General features: G+C 43.0%; 1 protein-coding gene across 4 annotated transcripts in view; it reads right to left on the bottom strand.

Annotated features, from left to right (window-relative positions):
- Nucleotides 1-6,769: 6,769 nt before the first annotated feature.
- LOC139570214 (SRC kinase signaling inhibitor 1-like) overlaps nt 6,770-19,139 on the bottom strand; it is a 47,214-nt gene continuing 34,844 nt past the window's right edge. For 2 of the 4 annotated variants that reach the window (XM_071391887.1, XM_071391889.1), the window contains 4 exons: nt 18,620-18,935; nt 18,391-18,527; nt 17,182-17,337; nt 6,770-10,548 (listed from right to left, as the gene is read on the bottom strand). In XM_071391887.1, the coding sequence (XP_071247988.1) occupies nt 10,390-10,548; nt 17,182-17,337; nt 18,391-18,527; nt 18,620-18,935 (768 nt within the window). In that variant the 3' untranslated portion in view covers nt 6,770-10,389. The remainder of the gene's footprint in view (nt 10,549-17,181; nt 17,338-18,390; nt 18,528-18,619; nt 18,936-19,139) is intronic. The other 2 variants (XM_071391888.1, XM_071391890.1) reach the window with 2 other exon arrangements.

The raw sequence follows: 19,139 nt of genomic DNA, 5'->3' as shown, positions 1-19,139 counted from the left end.
CTGGAGTGGCCTAGCCAGTCTCCAGACCTTAATCCCATAGAAAATCTGTGGAGGGAGCTGAAGGTTCGAGTTGCCAAACGTCAGCCTCGAAACCTTAATGACTTGAAGAAGATCTGCAAAGAGGAGTGGGACAAAATCCCTCCTGAGATGTGTGCAAACCTGGTGGCCAACTACAAGAAACGTCTGACCTCTGTGATTGCCAACAAGGGTTTTGCCACCAAGTACTAAGTCATGTTTTGCAGAGGGGTCAAATACTTATTTCCCTCATTAAAATGCAAATCAATTCATAACATTTTTGACATGCGTTTTTCTGGATTTTTTTGTTGATATTCTGTCTCTCACTGTTCAAATAAACCTACCATTAAAATTATAGACTGATCATTTCTTTGTCAGTGGGCAAACGTACAAAATCAGCAGGGGATCAAATACTTTTTTCCCTCACTGTATATGATCTTTATAAGTGAAGGTTGAACTCTACTTTCACCCTGGTTAACCCTAGGCATACTTTCTTGCTCTGCGATTGGTCGATTACGTTTTTGTTTGAACTTCTACTCTCGGCTGCTGGCTAGTCTGGATACATTTAGGGGGCTAAAATCAAAAGCTACGATTGGCCGTTAGCATCAACCAAACAATGCTCACTCTGAAACAACACACATTTTCAATGAATTCGTCCTGTCTGAAACAGTTAAGATGCTTTCTTTGTCCAGACAGTGGGCTGCCTGCCAGACTAAATGGACTGATCTGAATGGCACCTACAGGGGCTTCTCCATAGAGCCATGGAGACCCAGGAGAAGAAAGATGGCGCTGAGCCTGTCTCGCTGACTCATCAAGCTTGATTTGATGCCAACGCTAATGAATTACCATTACCTTTAGCGAACAAGAGATTTCCCCCTCCGGTTAGATGTCTATGGGCCCCCACACAGCTGCCACATTCGTTTACACGTCCAACCATTCAACGGGGCAAAGGGATTAGGGGGACAAATAAGACAAACACCCAAGATTAACAACGCAGACCTCCTATTAAGCCGAGACCATGTACAAAGGGAGGTAGGAGAGGAGAGGAGAGGGGAGGCGTGCCTTTAAGGATGCCAAGAGAGCTGGTTGCGTTGATGTAGATTTAGATCAATGTCAGCCCTGTCTGGCTATGTTTTCCTCATGTGTCCTTGGGAGGCCCACTGCTCACAGTGAGATAGACTGGGTGGGATGAAGAGCAGTGGAAGACTACACCAGCTTTGGTCTACATGGGGGATGGAATTTCATAGATACAGTCTGTACATTCAGGTGGGGAAAGGGAGGGGCAATTGGTAATTGTGAAAGGAGGGATAGAGACAAAAATTGGTACCGCAATTTTGACAATCTTTGTAGTCTGAAAAAGGTATGGGAAAGTATCATTGACATCAGCTTGTGTCAAATCGATAGGGACATGATCCGCATCTTTGCCTCAAGGGACACCAGGACATCTGTGGCTCTTGGGGCCTGTAGCACGAAAATCCTGTACAAGGACAGGAAGAGACAGGTGTGCTATCGCTCGCAGGAGATTGAGGGAATCTCCCACGAGAGCCTCCATTCCCCAGATAATGCGCATTAACGCCAAAATCATCCATTCAGGGACACACAAAAAGTCCACCTGTACAAGCTAGATAAAGAGGTTAGGCATTGCCTGTTGGCAGTCTTTCTGGACAGCTATTGGAACAGTGAATGTAGCTAGCGCTGTGTAGTGTGCATGTCCACACAATGTCCTCAGGTATCAAATAGTATAATGCCAACTAAGCCTTTTTGATCAGATAACCCCTAGGCATTCATATGTTTGTGCACACACAAACTTCACTCCTGTTGATTTTAACATTGCCGATTTTTCAGCTTGTGCATATTTTCCCCTCAGGATAAAATGAAGGGGGAAAAACATGTTTACGTTGTGGTACGGTCTTGGTTAAATCCTATTGGTTCAAAATGACCTCGTTGGTTCATGTCTGAAGCAGTCATGTATTGTTGAAAGAATGAGCCTAACATGATGCATTACAGTACACAAAATAGCCTACGCATGTGGTTTTATTTTACCCACACTGTACATACAGGTCACATACAGTAGATGCATGTTTGTCCAATATATTCAGCTGACTCCAACATAAATTCATTCATATTATTTGCATATGTTAAACATACAGTTGAACAGGTCTTTTGTTTGTTTGATCACAGACAGTTCACTACATTTCACTGACCTAGTTGCCTATTTATTTATATATATATATATATATATATACTAAAGTTCAAAAGTTTGGGGTCACTTAGAAATGTCCTTGTTTTTGAAAGAAAATCACAGTTTTTGTCCATTAAAATAACATCAAATTGATCAGAAATACAGTGTAGACATTGTTAATGTTGTAAATGACTATTGTAGCTGGAAACGGCTGTTTTTTATGGAATATCTACATAGGCGTACAGAGGCCCATTATCAGCAACCATTACTCCTGTGTTCCAATGGCACGTTGTGTTAGCTAATCCAAGTTTATCATTTTAAAAGGCTAATTGATCATTAGAACTCCCTTTTGCAGTTATGTTAACACAGCTGAAAACTGTTGTTCTGATAAAGAAGCAATAAAACTGGCCTTTAGACTAGTTGAGTATCTGGAGCATCTGCATTTGTGGGTTCAATTACAGGCTCCAAATGGCCAGAAACAAAGAACTTTCTTCTGAAACTCGTCAGTCTATTCTTGTTCTGAGAAATGAAGGCTATTCCATGCGAGAAATTGCCAAGAAACTGAAGATCTCGTACAACGCTGTGTACTACTCCCTTCAAAGAACAGCGGAAACTGTCTCTTACCAGAATATAAAGAGGAGTGGGAGGCCTCGTTGCACAACTGAGCAAGAGGACAAGTACATTAGAGTGTCTAGTTTGAGAAACAGATGCCTCACAAGTCCTCAACTGGCAGCTTAATTAAATAGTACCCGCAAAACACCAATCTCAATGTCAACGGTGAAGAGGCAACTCTGGGATGCTGGCCTTCTATGCAGAGCTCCTCTGTCCAATCTCTGTGTCCTTTTGCCCATCTTAATTTTTTATTTTTATTGGTCAGTCTGAGATATGGCTTTTTCTTTACAACTCAGAGTCCCGGAGTCGCCTCTTCACTGTTGACGTTGAGACTGATGTTTTGCGGGTACAATTTAATGAAGCTGCCAGTTGAGGACTTGTGAGGCGTCTGTTTCTCAAACTAGACACTTCAGTTTCTTGGCAATTTCTCGCATGGAATAGCCTTCATTTCTCAGAACAAGAATAGACTGATGAGTTTCAGAAGAAAGTTATTTGTTTCTGGCCATTTGGAGGCTGTAATCGAACCCAAAAATGCTGATGCTCTAGATACTCAACTAGTCTAAAGAAGGCCAGTTTTATTGCTTCTTTAATAAGAACCACAGTTTTCAGCTGTGCTAACATAATTGCTAAATGGTTTTCTAATGATGAATTAGCCTTTTAAAATGATAAACTTGGATTAGCTAACACAACATGCCATTGGAACACAGGATTGATGGTTGCTGATAATGGGCCTCTGTAAACCTATGAAGATATTCCATTTAAAAAATCTGCCGTTTCCAGCTACAATAGTAATTTACATCATTAACAATGTCTACACTGTATTTCTGATCAATTTGATGTTATTTAAATGGACAAAAAATGTGCTTTTCTTTCAAAAACAAGAACATTTCTAAGTGACCCCAAACTTTTGAATGGTAGTGTATATATAGAGCGAGAGAGCGAAAGAGAGAGAGAGAGTACCAGTTAAAAGTTTGGACACACCCACTAATTCAAGGGTTTTTCTATATTTTTACCATTGTGATTGTGGATTGTGGAAACCAGGTCATCTGATGCAGCACCATCACTCTCCTTCTTGGTCAAATAGCCCTTACAAAGCCTGGAGGTGTGTTTTGGGTCATTGTCCTGTTGAAAAACAAATGATAGTCCCACTAAGTGCAAACTAGATGGGATGGCATATCGCTGCAGAATGCTGTGGAAGCCATGCAGTTTAAGTGTGCCTTGAATTCTAAATAAATCACTGACAGTGTCACCAGCAAAGCACCCCCACACCATCACACCTCCTCCTCCATGCTTCACAGTGGGAATCACACATGCAGAGATCATCCATTCACCTACTCTGCGTCTCACAAAGACACGGCGGTTGGAACCAAAAATCTCAAATTTGGACTCATCAGACCAAAGGACAGATTTCCACCAGTCTAATGTCTATTGCTCGTGTTTCTTGGCTCAAGCAAGTCTCTTCTTATTATTGGTGTCCTTTAGTAGTGGTTTCTTTGCAGCAATTCAACCATGAAGGCCTGATTCACACAGTCTCCTCTGAACAGTTGATGTTAAGATGTGTCTGTTACTTGAACTCTGTGAGGCCTTTATTTGGGCTTCAATCTGAGGCTGGTAACTCTAATGAACGTATCCTCTGCAGCAGAGGTAACTCTGGGTCTTCCTTACCTGTGGTGTTCTTCATGAGACCCAGTTCCATCATAGCGCTGGATGGTTTTTGCGACTGCACTTGAAGAAACTTTCAAAGTTCTTGACATTTTCCGTATTGACTGACCTTCATGTCTTAAAGTAATGATGGACTGTTGTTTCTCTTTGCTTGTTTGAGCTGTTCTTGTCATAATTTGGACTTTGTTTTTTACCAAATAGGGCTATCTTCTGTATACCAACCCTACCTTGTCACAACAAAACTGATTGGCTAAAATGCATTTAGAAAGAAAGAAATTACACAAATAAACTTTTAACAAGGCACACCTGTTAATTGAAATGCATCACAGTTGACTAACTCATGAAGCAGATTGACAGAATGCCAAGAGTGTGCGAAGCTTTCATCAAGGCAAAGGGTGGCTACTTTGAAGAATCTCAAATTTAAAATATATTTTGATTTGTTTAACACTTTTTTGGTTACTACATGATTCCATATGTGTTATTTAATAGTTTTGATGTCTTTACTATTATTCTACAAGGTAGTAAAAATGTAAATTAAGGAAAACCCTTGATTGAGTAGGTGTGTCCAAACTTTTGACTGGTACTGTAAATATATCTATTTTTTACTGTATGCTACGAACCCCATACATTTAATTAAATGTCAGGTCAGACATTTAATATAATACATCATCAGCACCATGAGAGGACTCACTCTTCTAATGAGCGTAAATCTGTAAAAAAATATATCATAAAGTTAACTGTGAGGATTTGAATGCACAGTGTAATGATACTGATGAAACGGCATCTGCAGACTCAGAGGGCGTATCTGGTCATGACAAAAGGGAGATGGGGGAAGGAAGGCACACTAGGAGGCATACACAATCTCACACAATTGAGTGGTTTCCAGCAAACAGCAGAACTAGACATGAATACTTGGGGTGTATTTCTCGAGGAAGTACCATACACTGCCCAGACTGCTCCACTGTGTCAAATAGAGGTTGACATTAGAGTGACCACATGTCCCAGATTGTGCGGGACCGTCCCGCATTTTGGCGATTTGCTCATTCAACATATTTGCTGCGATTCCACTCAATCTCGTTTTAAAAGTCTCCCATTCTAACTGTTTTACATTCCCTGAGACCAACCAGAAATGTTTCCATGGACAAATATTTTCAGATTTTGTGGTCTCTCGTTTCTGCATCACACAATTTTGCGTAGGCAATTGAGTAGGTTAGGTACGTTTCAATTGCTCATTCGGCGAGGACTGCAGGGGTGTAGTGTTACTGCCACTTCTCACATTAGTGCCTGTTTAGTTAAGTGATAATGCCAGAGAAGCCGATGTCTGGAGGATATATTGGCACAGATGTTGTAACCCGTGCCAATATAACCTCCAAACACGGGCTTTGAGGGTATTGTCACTTTTATACAACCGGATTACCAACATATTCAATTAATGATTCACATATATTCATTAAAAACTTTATTTTGATTAACTTATTCATACTATTTCATCCTTCCACGAGATATAGTCCCGACACAAATCTAGGATTTGTACCCAAGCCAGCTGGTTGTTCATTCTATCAGTTGGGTTGCCAGTCGACCTAGTTAAATCTTTTTGTTCTAGATCTATGGACGCGACCCAGTCGTTCGTTCTAAATGTTCTGTTGCCATGATGGCTACCAATGTTCTTATCCCTTGCTTGCTAGCTAGTCAACTTTGGCTAACACAGTCACGTCAAACAGTGCAGCCAGAATAACAGCAAAGTAGCTGCATTTGCATTTGTTTAAGCTTTTTTCTAGTGATTTTTTTGTGGGGATACATCCATAACAATGAACTCTCCGACATTTGTCACATTGTTTCAATATTGAAATTCGATCTCCAGCTGTCCTATGGTAATGAACATATCGGGAGATGGGACAAGACAGACAGGCTAGCAGCTTTTCTCAGCCAGTCAAAATCATGAATCAGCATAATTTTTATGGATATATACAAAGAAATGTCAATAGAAAACATGAAATAAAGCTAGTTTGCTGTCATTCCAGCTTCGGGTTTAAAGTGAGTGTGTTAGCTGTGTAATTGGCTATCTCTTCTGAACAGTGGCCTGGCGAGAGAGCAAATGTTCTATGCCAGGCGAAATTGCACATCATTCGCTCATTGTAATGGATGTTTTTTTTTATCACAAGAAACCGTTTAAACAAACGCAAATGCAGCTACTTTGCTGTTATTCTGGCTGCACTGTTTGACGTGACTGTGTTAGCCAAAGATGGCTAGCTTGCAAGCAAGGGATAAGAACGTATCCAGCATCATGGCAACATAACATTTAGAACGAATGACTGGGTCGTGTCCATAGATTTAGAACAAAAAGACTTAACGACTAGGTCGGGTGTCTCTTGCAACCGAACCGATAGAACGAACAACCATCCGGTTTTCGTAGCAACCCTGGATTTGTGTTGGGACAATATCTCATGGAAGGATGAAATAGTATGAATAAATAACGTTTTTAATGAAAATATGTCAATCATTATTTGAATATGTTGGTAACCTGTTATATAAAAGTGATAATGCTCTCGAAGCCGGTGTTTGGAGTACATATCACTTTAATAATGTTTACATACTGCTTTACTAATTTCCTATGTATATACTGTATTCTATTCTACGGTATTTTAGTCAATGCCACTCCGACATTGCTCGTCCTAATATCTAAATATTTCTTAATTCCATAATGTTACATTTAGATTTGTGTGTATTGTTGTGAATTGTTAGATATTATTAGATATAACATCTGCTAAATATGTGTATGTGACCAATACAATTTGATTTGATATTGACACGGTTTGCCGGCCCTCGACAACACCAGTGCCAATATATCCTCCAAACATCGGCTTCTCGGGCATTATGACTTAAGTATAACGTTACTGTTACACCAAAAACACCACCTCATTTCTTATGAGATTTTAGGATGGTTAGCTAAATAGCAAAACAAATGTTATCATGCGGCCAAAACTCAATAGCGATCGCCACTAGGCGTGCTTTGATTGAAACAAAATACAGGAAGTCTATATACTTTGTTAACACCATCTGCTCTAATTTGCTCACGAAACAGTCATTCAAGAAGATCGAAATGCATATTCCCATGAAGCTGATTGAGATCAAATGATTGGCATGCAGACACAGTTTGGACATTTCACTAGTAAAACGTGAAGAATTATCATTCATGATTGACAGTGATGATGCCATGGCCTATTATGAAATTAGGCATGTCTAAATTAGGTATGCCTAACTTAGTGTTTGAGGGTTTTAAAAATATCAAATATTCTTGTGACAATATTTATAAAAAATGTGAACTACACCATGAGCGGGAAGGGGATTTCTGTGGGGGGAGGGTGGGGCTACACTGTCCCGCAAATGTCCCACAAAATAGTCTTGTTGTCCCACATTTGGGTATTTTAAATGTGGTCACCCCTGTTAGCTGTGTGCTAACTACTCTATTCGCTAATGGGCCTTGTTGTGAAGAGCACTGACCTCTCTGGGATGTTATCTTCTGTACTTGTATGATAACCAAATGTTTTCTGACTCCTTTCGCCTTCACCCCAAAGAGTGAGGTATGGTTTGTGCTCTGGTGAAAACATTGTGCTTCACCAAAATGGATGCGGTTACAGCTTTGGTGGTGGATGAGATGCATTTTCCCCACATAAGGTAAACACCTTCAAGATCTGATCAAAGATGCATGTACAGGTGCATCAATCCAGCCCAGTTGAACCATGGCAAAATGTGGGTGTTTTTCACTCTGAAAGTCAGCCTTTTGAACTTCAATAACCTGTGAATAGACCCCCTAAGGCCTAAAGAGCACCAAATGAAGGGCCCTGTTTCTTAGAGTTAATGAAGTGGCCTCTATCTTGGAGTTAGCTAATGGAGTGTGGATTATCACCGTTAGGGTAATGAGAGGATTGGGGTGACTGGCTCAGGACGGGTGCAGGCTGGGACGAAGTGGCTGGCTGTGTTATCTCTACCTGACTTTGAGAGCTGCCAGAAGGTCCTTTGAGAGGGACAGTGTGGGCTGAGGTGGGACAGGGCCACTCAGCTTAGCCTACTGGGTTGGAGTGCCTGCTGAACCAGATAGGACTGGGGCTTCAGAAAGGAGGGCTTCAGTCTTATTTGCTCCAGAGAAGCATTGGCGGTGTGCTCGACTTTGCTTCTTCGTTCTGTCTGTCTTTCTCTTTCCATTCGTCTTTCTTTCTCTCTGTCTTTCTTTCTTTTCTTATCCTACCTTTTCCACATTCTCATCTCCACTGAGAAACAAGGGCAAATATTCTGACAATAAAAACTTTTTCACCTCCTCCTTTTTCACCTCTCGCTTTTGGACTGTGGTTTTAAATGACTCAGCTGGAGACAGAATGATTCAGTGATTTGAGGAAAGGAAGCAGCGCTAGAGAACAGTGGTACTGTAGGATCATAATGTGCTCGGAGAAAAGTCAGGGGTTCGACGTCAGGGTTAACTTCATCAGCAATAAATAACTATGACAAAAAATGTTAGTCAACAACCTATTTTTCCGGACGAAAAGCCAATGACGATAACGAAAGGATATGTCCTGAAAAACCCAGATAACCGTCACAAATTACTTTTCATTTTCGTTGAAGATAATGTAACGAGATGAGCATTCCACATCAGACTAATGGACTTTCGATTTGACATGAAGGCTTCTTTTGACCTCCCTTTAATCTGCTTTGTCCAATAATAAGCATGCATGTCTTTGCATAATTGAATGCAATCCTCTCATTGATCTTTCAGTTTTGCTGGCTGATTGAGTTGATCTGCCCTGCTCTCCCACACAGCTACCAGGCGGTCACTTCAGTCACGCGTCTTTCTATTGAACTGGTGCATAGCCAGAACACTTCAACTGCACCAATAATGTTCACTCTCTCTTACTTTCATATAGGATACGTTTGCTTTGATCACATCAGAAGCTCTAGTACCATGTGATCTGTTATTCATCTATGTCGCCGCTCTGGCGATCGGCAAATGCCGTTGCTTTTCCCCAACTGGAACTACTAATGCTATTTTCTGAATATTAGGAGTACAGTAATAATTCTGGCGTTGTCGGAAAGATCAGATTCCTGTTTTAAGAGAATCACTGTTGTTTCCCCATCACAACATTATGACGGGGAGAAAATTAGAGTTGTAGGTCTAAATTGTTTGACCTGAAGCCAAGGCCTATATGGTAAACCATGGCTTGGTTAGAATCTGCCACAATAGCAATGTTGCCAGCAATATGAGGGGATAGTAGGCCTAGTTGGACAAGGCTATCTTAATGTGGACATGAATGTTGGAGGTAAATATGAATGATTTAATGGAGAAAAAAAAAGCACAGATTAAAATGTGACTAAAATGACAGTGACTAAAACTAGACAAAACATTTCCAGAGTTTTTGTCGACTGTTAATAACTAAAACTACGAAGGATGAAATAACTAAAATGGGACTAAGACTAAAAGGTATTTTAGTCAAAAGACTAAGTAAGATGAAAACTACATCTAAAATAGCTGAGAAAATTAACACTGTTCAACATTGAGATGTAAAACTATTCCGTGGCATTGTCAAGGAGTACAGTTTAAGGTGTCACTCAGCTCATTTAGGGTACAACATCCCCACCACCTTAGTCTCCTCAAAAACATCAATGTCAGCCAAAGGGAAAGAGCACACTCTGTACACAATCCACTTAGAATCCAACCACTTGGCACAGCTCAAAGTCAAAACATTTCAGATGAGCCCACCCCTTTTTTCGTCACCTTATAGTGTCCACTAATAACATATTGTATCCCAGTATAGTCTTGAAATAGCCCAGTAGTTGCCCCAGACAGCTGTGAGAGGGGGTAGTTGTCAATGTCACAGGAGGCCACCAGAGCTGTTCTGAGGAGGAAAACTCCTCTGAGGAGGGGCCATCTAGAAGTGGAATACCTGCTGTTGGCCCTGGATCTTGGGGAAGTCCTCTCTCTGCTTCCTGGTCTTGGGCCTCTCCAGGCTGCCCTGCTGGAGGTGCTTCAGTCTGGCCGCTACAGTCGACTGAGGTCCCTTGGACGCCCCTGGTGAGTTGCTGGCATTCTGTGGGAGTACAAAAGCATGAAGTCTTATTTGCGCCATGGTAAATTCAGAGATGACACGCAATTCCCAATATAGTGCAGTTATTTTTGGTTAGAGCCTTAAGCAGTGCACAATATAGGAAATAGGATGGGCATTTTGGGTGCAGACAGTCTCACTAGAGCTGTCCCTACGTCCTGATCAGTTTGGTCATTTCTGCCAGTAGTGCAGAGTTGTTAACCTGAAACTGACTCTACCACGGCTCTTTTGACAGCTTCCCTAGTGAGCTGAGACTTGTTCTGATTCGGGAGCAATAAAACAAGACCTTTGACAGAGCTAAATGTGTCACTTGAGCAGTAAGAGTGTTCTGACATGTTTCTTCGTCTGTCAGCGAACCTTGAATTGAAGAACAGATGTCGGATCTTAATTTGACCCGTTTTGTCACAGGATGAACATAATCCTGCAGCAGGAGGATTTGTTTGTATACAATGCAGTACTGTGCCTACATTGTACCTTAGACTGCAGCCTATGTAGGCTACGTGCAGGCTGCATTGCGTCTCGTGTGAATTCTTATTTGGATTATAATAAATGGACGTAAGTGTCGGGTATTGCCATTTATTATCAAGATCAGGGGTAAAATATCCCTGGACTGTCCATATTTGAAATGTGTAACTAAATCAAGTCAATTGGGGATTTAGTTATTTGTGCCACAAGGGCTTGGGCCAGAATCGAACCCACAATGACACGGTAGGCCTATATGTGCACGCAGAAGTCAACTTCCCTAACCGCTAGACCACCCCAAGCCACGATTCAACTCAATTTTGACAGTTGATTCTTAACCTCAGGTTTGCTAGAAACCTTCAGATGCCATCTTATTTGATAATATACACTGTAGATAAAAAAAATAATGGGCTGGTTTTCTACCTCACTATTCTCAATGTCACCTTGTCTTTACATCTGATATTATAGGCCTATATGTGATTAGTTTTGATAGGCTACACGTTTAGAAAAAGGGGTTCCAAAAGGGTTCTTCGACACAAACAACAACACAGAGTTACACATGGAATAAACAAGCATACAGTCAATAGCACAATATAAAAAAATCTATTTACGGTGTGTGCAAATGAGGTAAGATTAGGGAGGTAAAAAAAAGAACAATATGGGGATGAGGTAGTTGGATGGGCTATTTACAGATGGGCTATGTACAGGTGCAATGATCTGTGAGCTGCTCTGACAACTGATGCTTAAAGTTAGTGAGGGAGATATATATATATATATATATATATATATATCTCCCTCACTAACTTTAAATATATATATATCTCCCTCACTAACTTTAAGCATCAGTTGTAGCATCAGTTATATATATATATATATATATTTTTTTTTTTACAGCTTTATTTAACTAGGTAGGCCAGTTGAGAACAAGTCCTCATTTACAACTGCGACCTGGCCAAGATAAAGTAAAGCAGTGTGACACAAACAACAACACAGAGTTACACATGGAATAAACAAACGTACAGTCAATAACACAATAGGAAAGTCTATATACTGTGTGCAAATGGCGTAATGAGTCTCCAGCTTCAGTGATTTTTTCAGTTTGTTCCAGATATTGGCAGCAGAGAACTGGAAGGAAAGGTGGCCAAAGGAGGAATTGGCTTTGGGGGTGACCACTGAAATATACCTGCTGGAGCGCATGCTACGGGTGGGTGCTGCTATGGTGACCAGTGAGCTGTGATAAGATGGGGCTTTAACTAGCAAAGACTTATAGATGACCTGGAGCCAGTGGGTTTGGCGGTGAATATGAAGCGAGGACCAGTCAACAAGATCATACAGGTCGCAGTGGTGGGTAGTATATGGGGCTTTGGTGACAATTTTTTAAAATTTATATTTTGTTTTTATTTCACCTTTATTTAACCAGGTAGGCTAGTTGAGAACAAGTTCTCATTTGCAGCTGCGACCTGGCCAAGATAAAGCATAGCAATTCGACACATACAACAACACAAAGTTACACATGGAATAAACAAAACATACAGTCAATAATACAGTAGAAAAATAAGTCTATATACAATGTGAGCAAAGGAGGTGAGATAAGGGAGGTAAAGGCAAAAAAAGACCATGGTGGCGAGGTAAATACAATATAGCAAGTAAAACACTGGAATGGTAGATTTGCAGTGGAAGAATGTGCAAAGCAGAAATAGAAATAATGGGGTGCAAAGGAGCAAAATAAATAAATAAATAAATACAGTAGGGGAAGAGGTAGTTGTTTGGGCTAAATTATATGTACAGGTGCAGTAATCTGTGAGCTGCTCTGACAGCTGGTGCTTAAAGCTAGTGAGGGAGATAAGTGTTTCCAGCTTCAGAGATTTTTGCAGTTCGTTCCAGTCATTGGCAGCAGAGAACTGGAAGGAAAGACGACCAAAGGAGGCATTGGCTTTGGGGGTGACCAGTGAGATATACCTGCTGGAGCGCGTGCTACGAGTGTGTGCTGCTACGGTGACCAGTGAGCTGAGATAAGGCGGGGCTTTACCTAGCAGAGACTTGTAGATAACCTGTAGCCAGTGGGTTTGGCGACGAGTATGAAGCGAGGGCCAACCAACGAGAGCGTACAGGTCGCAGTGGTGGATAGTGTATGGGGCTTTGGTGACAAAACGGATGGCACTGTGATAGACTGCATCCAGTTTGTTGAGTAGAGTGTTGGAGGCTATTTTATAGATGACATCACCGAAGTCGAGGATCGGTAGGATGGTCAGTTTTACGAGGGTATGTTTGGCAGCATGAGTGAAGGATGCTTTGTTGCGATATAGGAAGCCGATTCTAGATTTAATTTTGGATTGGAGATGCTTAATGTGAGTCTGGAAGGAGAGTTTACAGTCTAACCAGACACCTAGGTATTTGTAGTTGTCCACGTATTCTAAGTCAGAGCCGTCCAGAGTAGTGATGCTGGACGGGCGAGCAGGTGCGGGCAGTGATCGGTTGAATAGCATGCATTTAGTTTTACTTGCATTTAAGAGCAGTTGGAGGCCATGGAAGGAGAGTTGTATGGCATTGAAGCTCGTCTGGAGGTTAGTTGACACAGTGTCCAAAGAGGGGCCCGAAGAGATATGAAAGAGAGGTTGAACAGGCTAATAATAGGGGTTGCAACAATTGTGGGGGATAATTTTAGAAAGAGAGGGTCCAGATTGTCTAGCCCAGCTGATTTGTAGGGTCCAGATTTTGCAACTCTTTCAGAACATCAGCTATCTGGGTTTGGGTGAAGGAGAAATGGGGGAGGCTTGGGAAAGTTGCTGTGGGGGGTGCACGGCTGTTGACCGGGGTAGGGGTAGCCAGGTGGAAAGCATGGCCAGCCGTAGAAAAATACTTATTGAAATTCTCAATTGTTGTGGATTTATCGGTGGTGACAGTGTTTCCTATCCTCAGTGCAGTGGGCAGCTGGGAGGAGGTGCTCTTATTCTCTATGGACTTTACAGTGTCCCAGAACTTTTTGGAGTTTGTGCTACAGGATGCAAATTTCTGTTTGAAAAAGCTAGCCTATGCTTTCCTAACTGCCTGTGTATTCTGGTTCCTAACTTCCCTTAAAAGTTGCATATCGCGGGGGCTAGTCGATGCTAATGCAGTACGCCACAGGATGTTTTTGTGCTGGTCAAGGGCAGTCAGGTCTGGAGTGAACAAAGGGCTATATCTGTTCCTGGTTCTACATTTTTTGAATGGGGCATGCTTTTTTAAGATGGTGAGAAAAGCACTTTTAAAGAATAACCAGGCATCCTCTACAGACGGAATGAGGTCAATATCCTTCCAGGATACCCGGGCCAGGTCGATTAGAAAGGCCTGCTCGCTGAAGTGTTTTAGGAAGCGTTTGACAGTGATGAGGAGTGGTCGTTTGACCGCAGACCCATTACGGACGCAGGCAATGAGGCAGTGCTCGGTGAGATCCTGGTTGAAGACAGCAGAGGTGTATTTAGAGGGCAGGTTGGTCAGGATGATATCTATGAGGGTGCCCGTGTTTACGGATTTGGGGTTGTACCTGGTAGGTTCATTGATAATTTATGTGCGATTGAGGGCATCTAGCTTAGATTGTAGGACGGCATGTCCCAGTTTAAGTCACCTAACAGTACGAGCTCTGAAGATAGATGGGGGGCAATCAATTCACATATGGTGTCCAGGGCACAGCTGGGGGCTGAAGGTGGTCTATAACAAGCGGCAACGGTGAGAGACTTGTTTCTGTAAAGGTGGATTCTTAGAAGCTCGAATTGTTTTGGTACAGACCTGGATAATATGACAGAACTCTGCAGGCTATCTCTGCAGTAGATTGCAACTCCGCCCCCTTTGGCAGTTCTATCTTGACGGAAAATGTTACAGTTAGGGATGGAAATATCAGGATTTTTGGTGGCCTTCCTAAGCCAGGATTCAGACACGGCTAGGACATCTGGATTGGAAGAGTGTGCTAAAACAGTGAATAAAACAAACTTAGGGAGGAGGCTTCTAATGTTAACATGCATGAAACCAAGGCTTTTAAGGTTACAGAAGTCAACAAATGAGAGCGCCTGGGGAATGGGAGTGGAGCTAGGCACTGCAGGGCCTGGATTAACCTCTACATCACCAGAGGAACAGAGGAGGAGTAGGATAAGGGTACGGCTAAAGGCTATAAGAACTGGTCGGTCGTCTAGTGTGTTCGGAACAGAGAGTAAAAGGAGCAGGTTTCTGGGCGCGTAAGAATAGATTCAAGGCATAATGTACAGACAAGGGTATGGTAGGATGTGAATACAGTGGAGGTAAACCTAGGCATTGAGTGACGATGAGAGAGGTTTTGTCTCTAGAGACACCATTTAAATCAGGTGATGTCACCGCATGTGTGGGAGGTGGAACAAAAAAGCTAGCTAAGGCATATTTAGCAGGGCTGGAGGCTAGACAGTGAAATAAGACAATAATCACTAACCAAAACAGCAATGGACAAGGCATATTGACATTAGGGAGAAGCATGAGTAGCCAAGTGATCATAGGGACCAGTGAGTAGCTAGGCGAGCTGGAGACATGGCGATTCAGACAGCTAGCGGGCCAGGGCTAGCAGGCTAGCAGAAGGGCCTTAGGGGGACGTCGCGACGGAAGAGTCTGTTGTAGCCCCCTCGGACGGTTACGTTGGCAGACCAGTCTTGATGGATCGGCAGGGCTCTGTGTAGGCAGTAAAGGGTCCAGGTCAATTGGCAAAATAGGTATGTAGCCCAAGAAAATGGCTGATGGACCTCTTCAGCTAACAGTCCGATATGCTCTAGACAGCTAGCGGGCCACGGCTAGCAGGCTAGTGGATGGGCCTTCAGGGGACGTCGCGACGGAGGAGCGTGTTGAAACCCCCTCGGGCGGACTACGTCGGTAGACCAGTCGTGAAGGATCGGCAGGGCTCCGTATCGGCAGTAAAAGGGGTCCAGGCCAATTGGCAAAATAGGTATTGTAGCCCAAGGAGTGTCTGATGGACCTCTTCAGCTAGCCGGGAGATGGGCCTAGCACGAGGCTAGTCCCAGGCTAACTGGTGCTTGCATTGGGACAGAGATGTTAGCCAGGAGTAGCCACTCGGATAGCAGCTAGCTAGCTGCGATGATCCAGGTGGAAAGGTTCAGAGCTTACGATAGGAATCTGGGGATTTGGTGGAGAAAAAGCAGTCCGGTATGCTCTGGGTTGAATCACGCTGTGCAGACTGGCAGGAGTTGACCGGGCAAAAGTTAGCTGATGACCGCTAGCAGTGGCTAACTGAATACTAGCTAGTTGCTAGTTAGCTGGCTAGCTTCTGTTGGGGGTTCCGGTTCTAAAGTATAGAAAATAGCAGATCCATACCACATTGGGAGAGGCGGGTTGCAGGAGAGTATGTTGAAATTGAGGTTAAAAATCCCCCCAAAATATATTAAATATATACAAAGAAAAAAAAGATATATACACGGGACACGACAAGACGAAGACAAAGACATCTGAACTGCTGTGCAATCTTGGATTTACGGGATTCAGATCAGAGTGTAGAATGCAGTCAGTGGAATTAGCAAGGGAAGAAGTAATTAGCTAAGTCAGACAGGGGAGTTAGATTGAATGGTATTAGACATTACTGTAGATGGTTGATGGTTGAATTCGACAAGAGAAGCACTACGTTCTGTCATGTTTTCAGCTCAGAGAATTGCTGTATCAAGCAGAATTAGAGGGGACTCTCCATGATGAACAGGGATGTTAGTGGCCCTCTAGGAAACAGCAGTGACTGAAGGAGGGGGACCGGACAGGAGGCAGACTTAGAAGGGTCGCAGACACTGCAAAATGAGAGGGCCTTATGGGGGGCTTAAGGTTTCCCTTTCTTCCCAAGGAGCCTGAGGTGCAAGGAAGGGTACGGGCTGCAGGGGTTGGCCTCGCTAGTGTGCTGGGCAGTAAGTGGGAAGGGGACACTTTGACAGGGGTTCGCTGAAATATCTGTCAGGTGATGTGTGGTGGAAGGCGGGTGGTGAGGGGTGCGGTGTGGTAGAGTGTCGCAGAGACAATGTTATCATATTGCTAAGGCACACCGAACATCGATTGCAATGAACACAATAAATACGGTATGTCATATTCTCATTTCGTACGTATGCAGCTGCTCAAGGTAAACCATTTTGCAGCAGTGTAACACACTGCAAATGAAAGGACTACTACCTCTAGTTCAGCAGTGATCCGCTCGTCGTGGTCGTCATCTTTAATCGCTGAGGCGGCGATGACGGGGGGAGTGGAGGCGGGGCGAGGGGTGTCAGACGGTGTCCTTCTCAGCTTGACCAGAGTCTTCGGGGCCTCTCCGTCTTCTGGCTCCAGCTTCTTAGAAAAACAAACATGGTTGGCGTCTATGTAACGCATCTTCACAACATCCTTACAGTACCTCCAATAGCCTAACTCAAAGTATCTTCATAACATCCGTACAGTACATCCAATAGCCTAACTCAAAGTATCTTCATAACATCCGTACAGTACATCCAATAGCCTAACTCAATGTATCTTCACAACATCCTTACAGTACATCCAATAGCCTAACTCAAAGTATCTTCATAACATCCGTACAGTACATCCAATAGCCTAACTCAAAGTATCTTCATAACATCCGTACAGTACATCCAATAGCCTAACTCAATGTATCTTCACAACATCCTTACAGTACATCCAATAGCCTAACTCAAAGTATCTTCATAACATCCGTACAGTACATCCAATAGCCTAACTCAATGCATCTTCACAACATCCGTACAGTACATCCAATAGCCTAACTCAAAGTATCTTCATAACATCCGTACAGTACATCCAATAGCCTAACTCAATGTATCTTCATAACATCCGTACAGTACATCCAATAGCCTAACTCAATGTATCTTCATAACATCCGTACAGTACATCCAATAGCCTAACTCAATGTATCTTCATAACATCCGTACAGTACATCCAATAGCCTAACTCAATGTATCTTCATAACATCCGTACAGTACATCCAATAGCCTAACTCAAAGTATCTTCATAACATCCGTACAGTACATCCAATAGCCTAACTCAATGTATCTTCATAACATCCGTACAGTACTTCCAATAGCCTAACTCAATGTATCTTCATAACATCCGTACAGTACATCCAACAGCCTAACTCAAAGTATCTTCAGAAACATTCAGAATGTGCATTTTCATACTTTGAACCACAGGTGGCCGGTGACACCTTAATTGGGGAGGACGGGCTCATAGTAATGGCTGGAACAGAATACATGGAATGTATGTGCTTGATAAAATTCCATTCACTCCATTCCAGCCATTATCATGAGCCGTCTTCCACTCAGCAGCCTCCTGTGGTTTGCAGGTATATCTTTCCCAGCCATCTCTCTCTTACTGTACCTTCTTGGTGGTGACGGTCCCTTCTCCAGTGCGATTGGTGGTGAGCCCATGGGCTGATGGGTAGCTGCGGCGAGGAGGGGGTGGAGGCGGCGACTTAGAGGGTTTCTCAGTGCGATACCTGGTTACGGTCATCTCCGCTACAACACACAATGGCATCATATCTTTATAGGACAGTTCAGTCGTAACTCAAACACAAATATAACAATGTGGATGTGGTATTCAGTCTCACCAGATCCGCGACGTGATCCCCCTTCCAGCTTCAGGGCAGTGATCTGGACCTTGTTGGGCTGGTGCTCAGTACTGGTAGTAGTGAGGATACTAGAGGTGGTGAAGGCGCTGGTAGAGGTAGTGACAGGGGTGGTAAACTGAGGCTTGGGGTGGGGTTTGGGGGGCACCACGGGCTTGTTGATCTGCCTGGCAGCGAAGTCCAGGTCTGGGATGGCCTTCATCAGTTCTGCTTGCGTCTCCTCCAGCAGACGATTGATGTCCTGGGCACTGAACTGGGTCAGACTGGCCCGCTTCTCCTCCCAGTCCCGCTCTGCAGCCTATGCCAACACACATATTTGTCAACCCAAATATTATTGTATATTGGAAATATATTGCGGCTTTCATGTACACAGATATACTATACATCTATACATTTTCCAGAAAATGGTCACACTGGTAAATGTACAGATTCCCCTGTAAATGTGTACATTTAGCGGTGGGAGGAGGAGTTTATATGAATAAACACCAGGAGGAATGTTCCT

The sequence above is a fragment of the Salvelinus alpinus genome, chromosome 3, assembly GCF_045679555.1.
Source record: "Salvelinus alpinus chromosome 3, SLU_Salpinus.1, whole genome shotgun sequence".
In the NCBI taxonomy this organism is placed as follows: Eukaryota; Metazoa; Chordata; class Actinopteri; order Salmoniformes; family Salmonidae; genus Salvelinus; species Salvelinus alpinus.
Note: the sequence above shows the minus strand (reverse complement) of the source record. Positions and strands in the feature narration are given on the sequence as shown.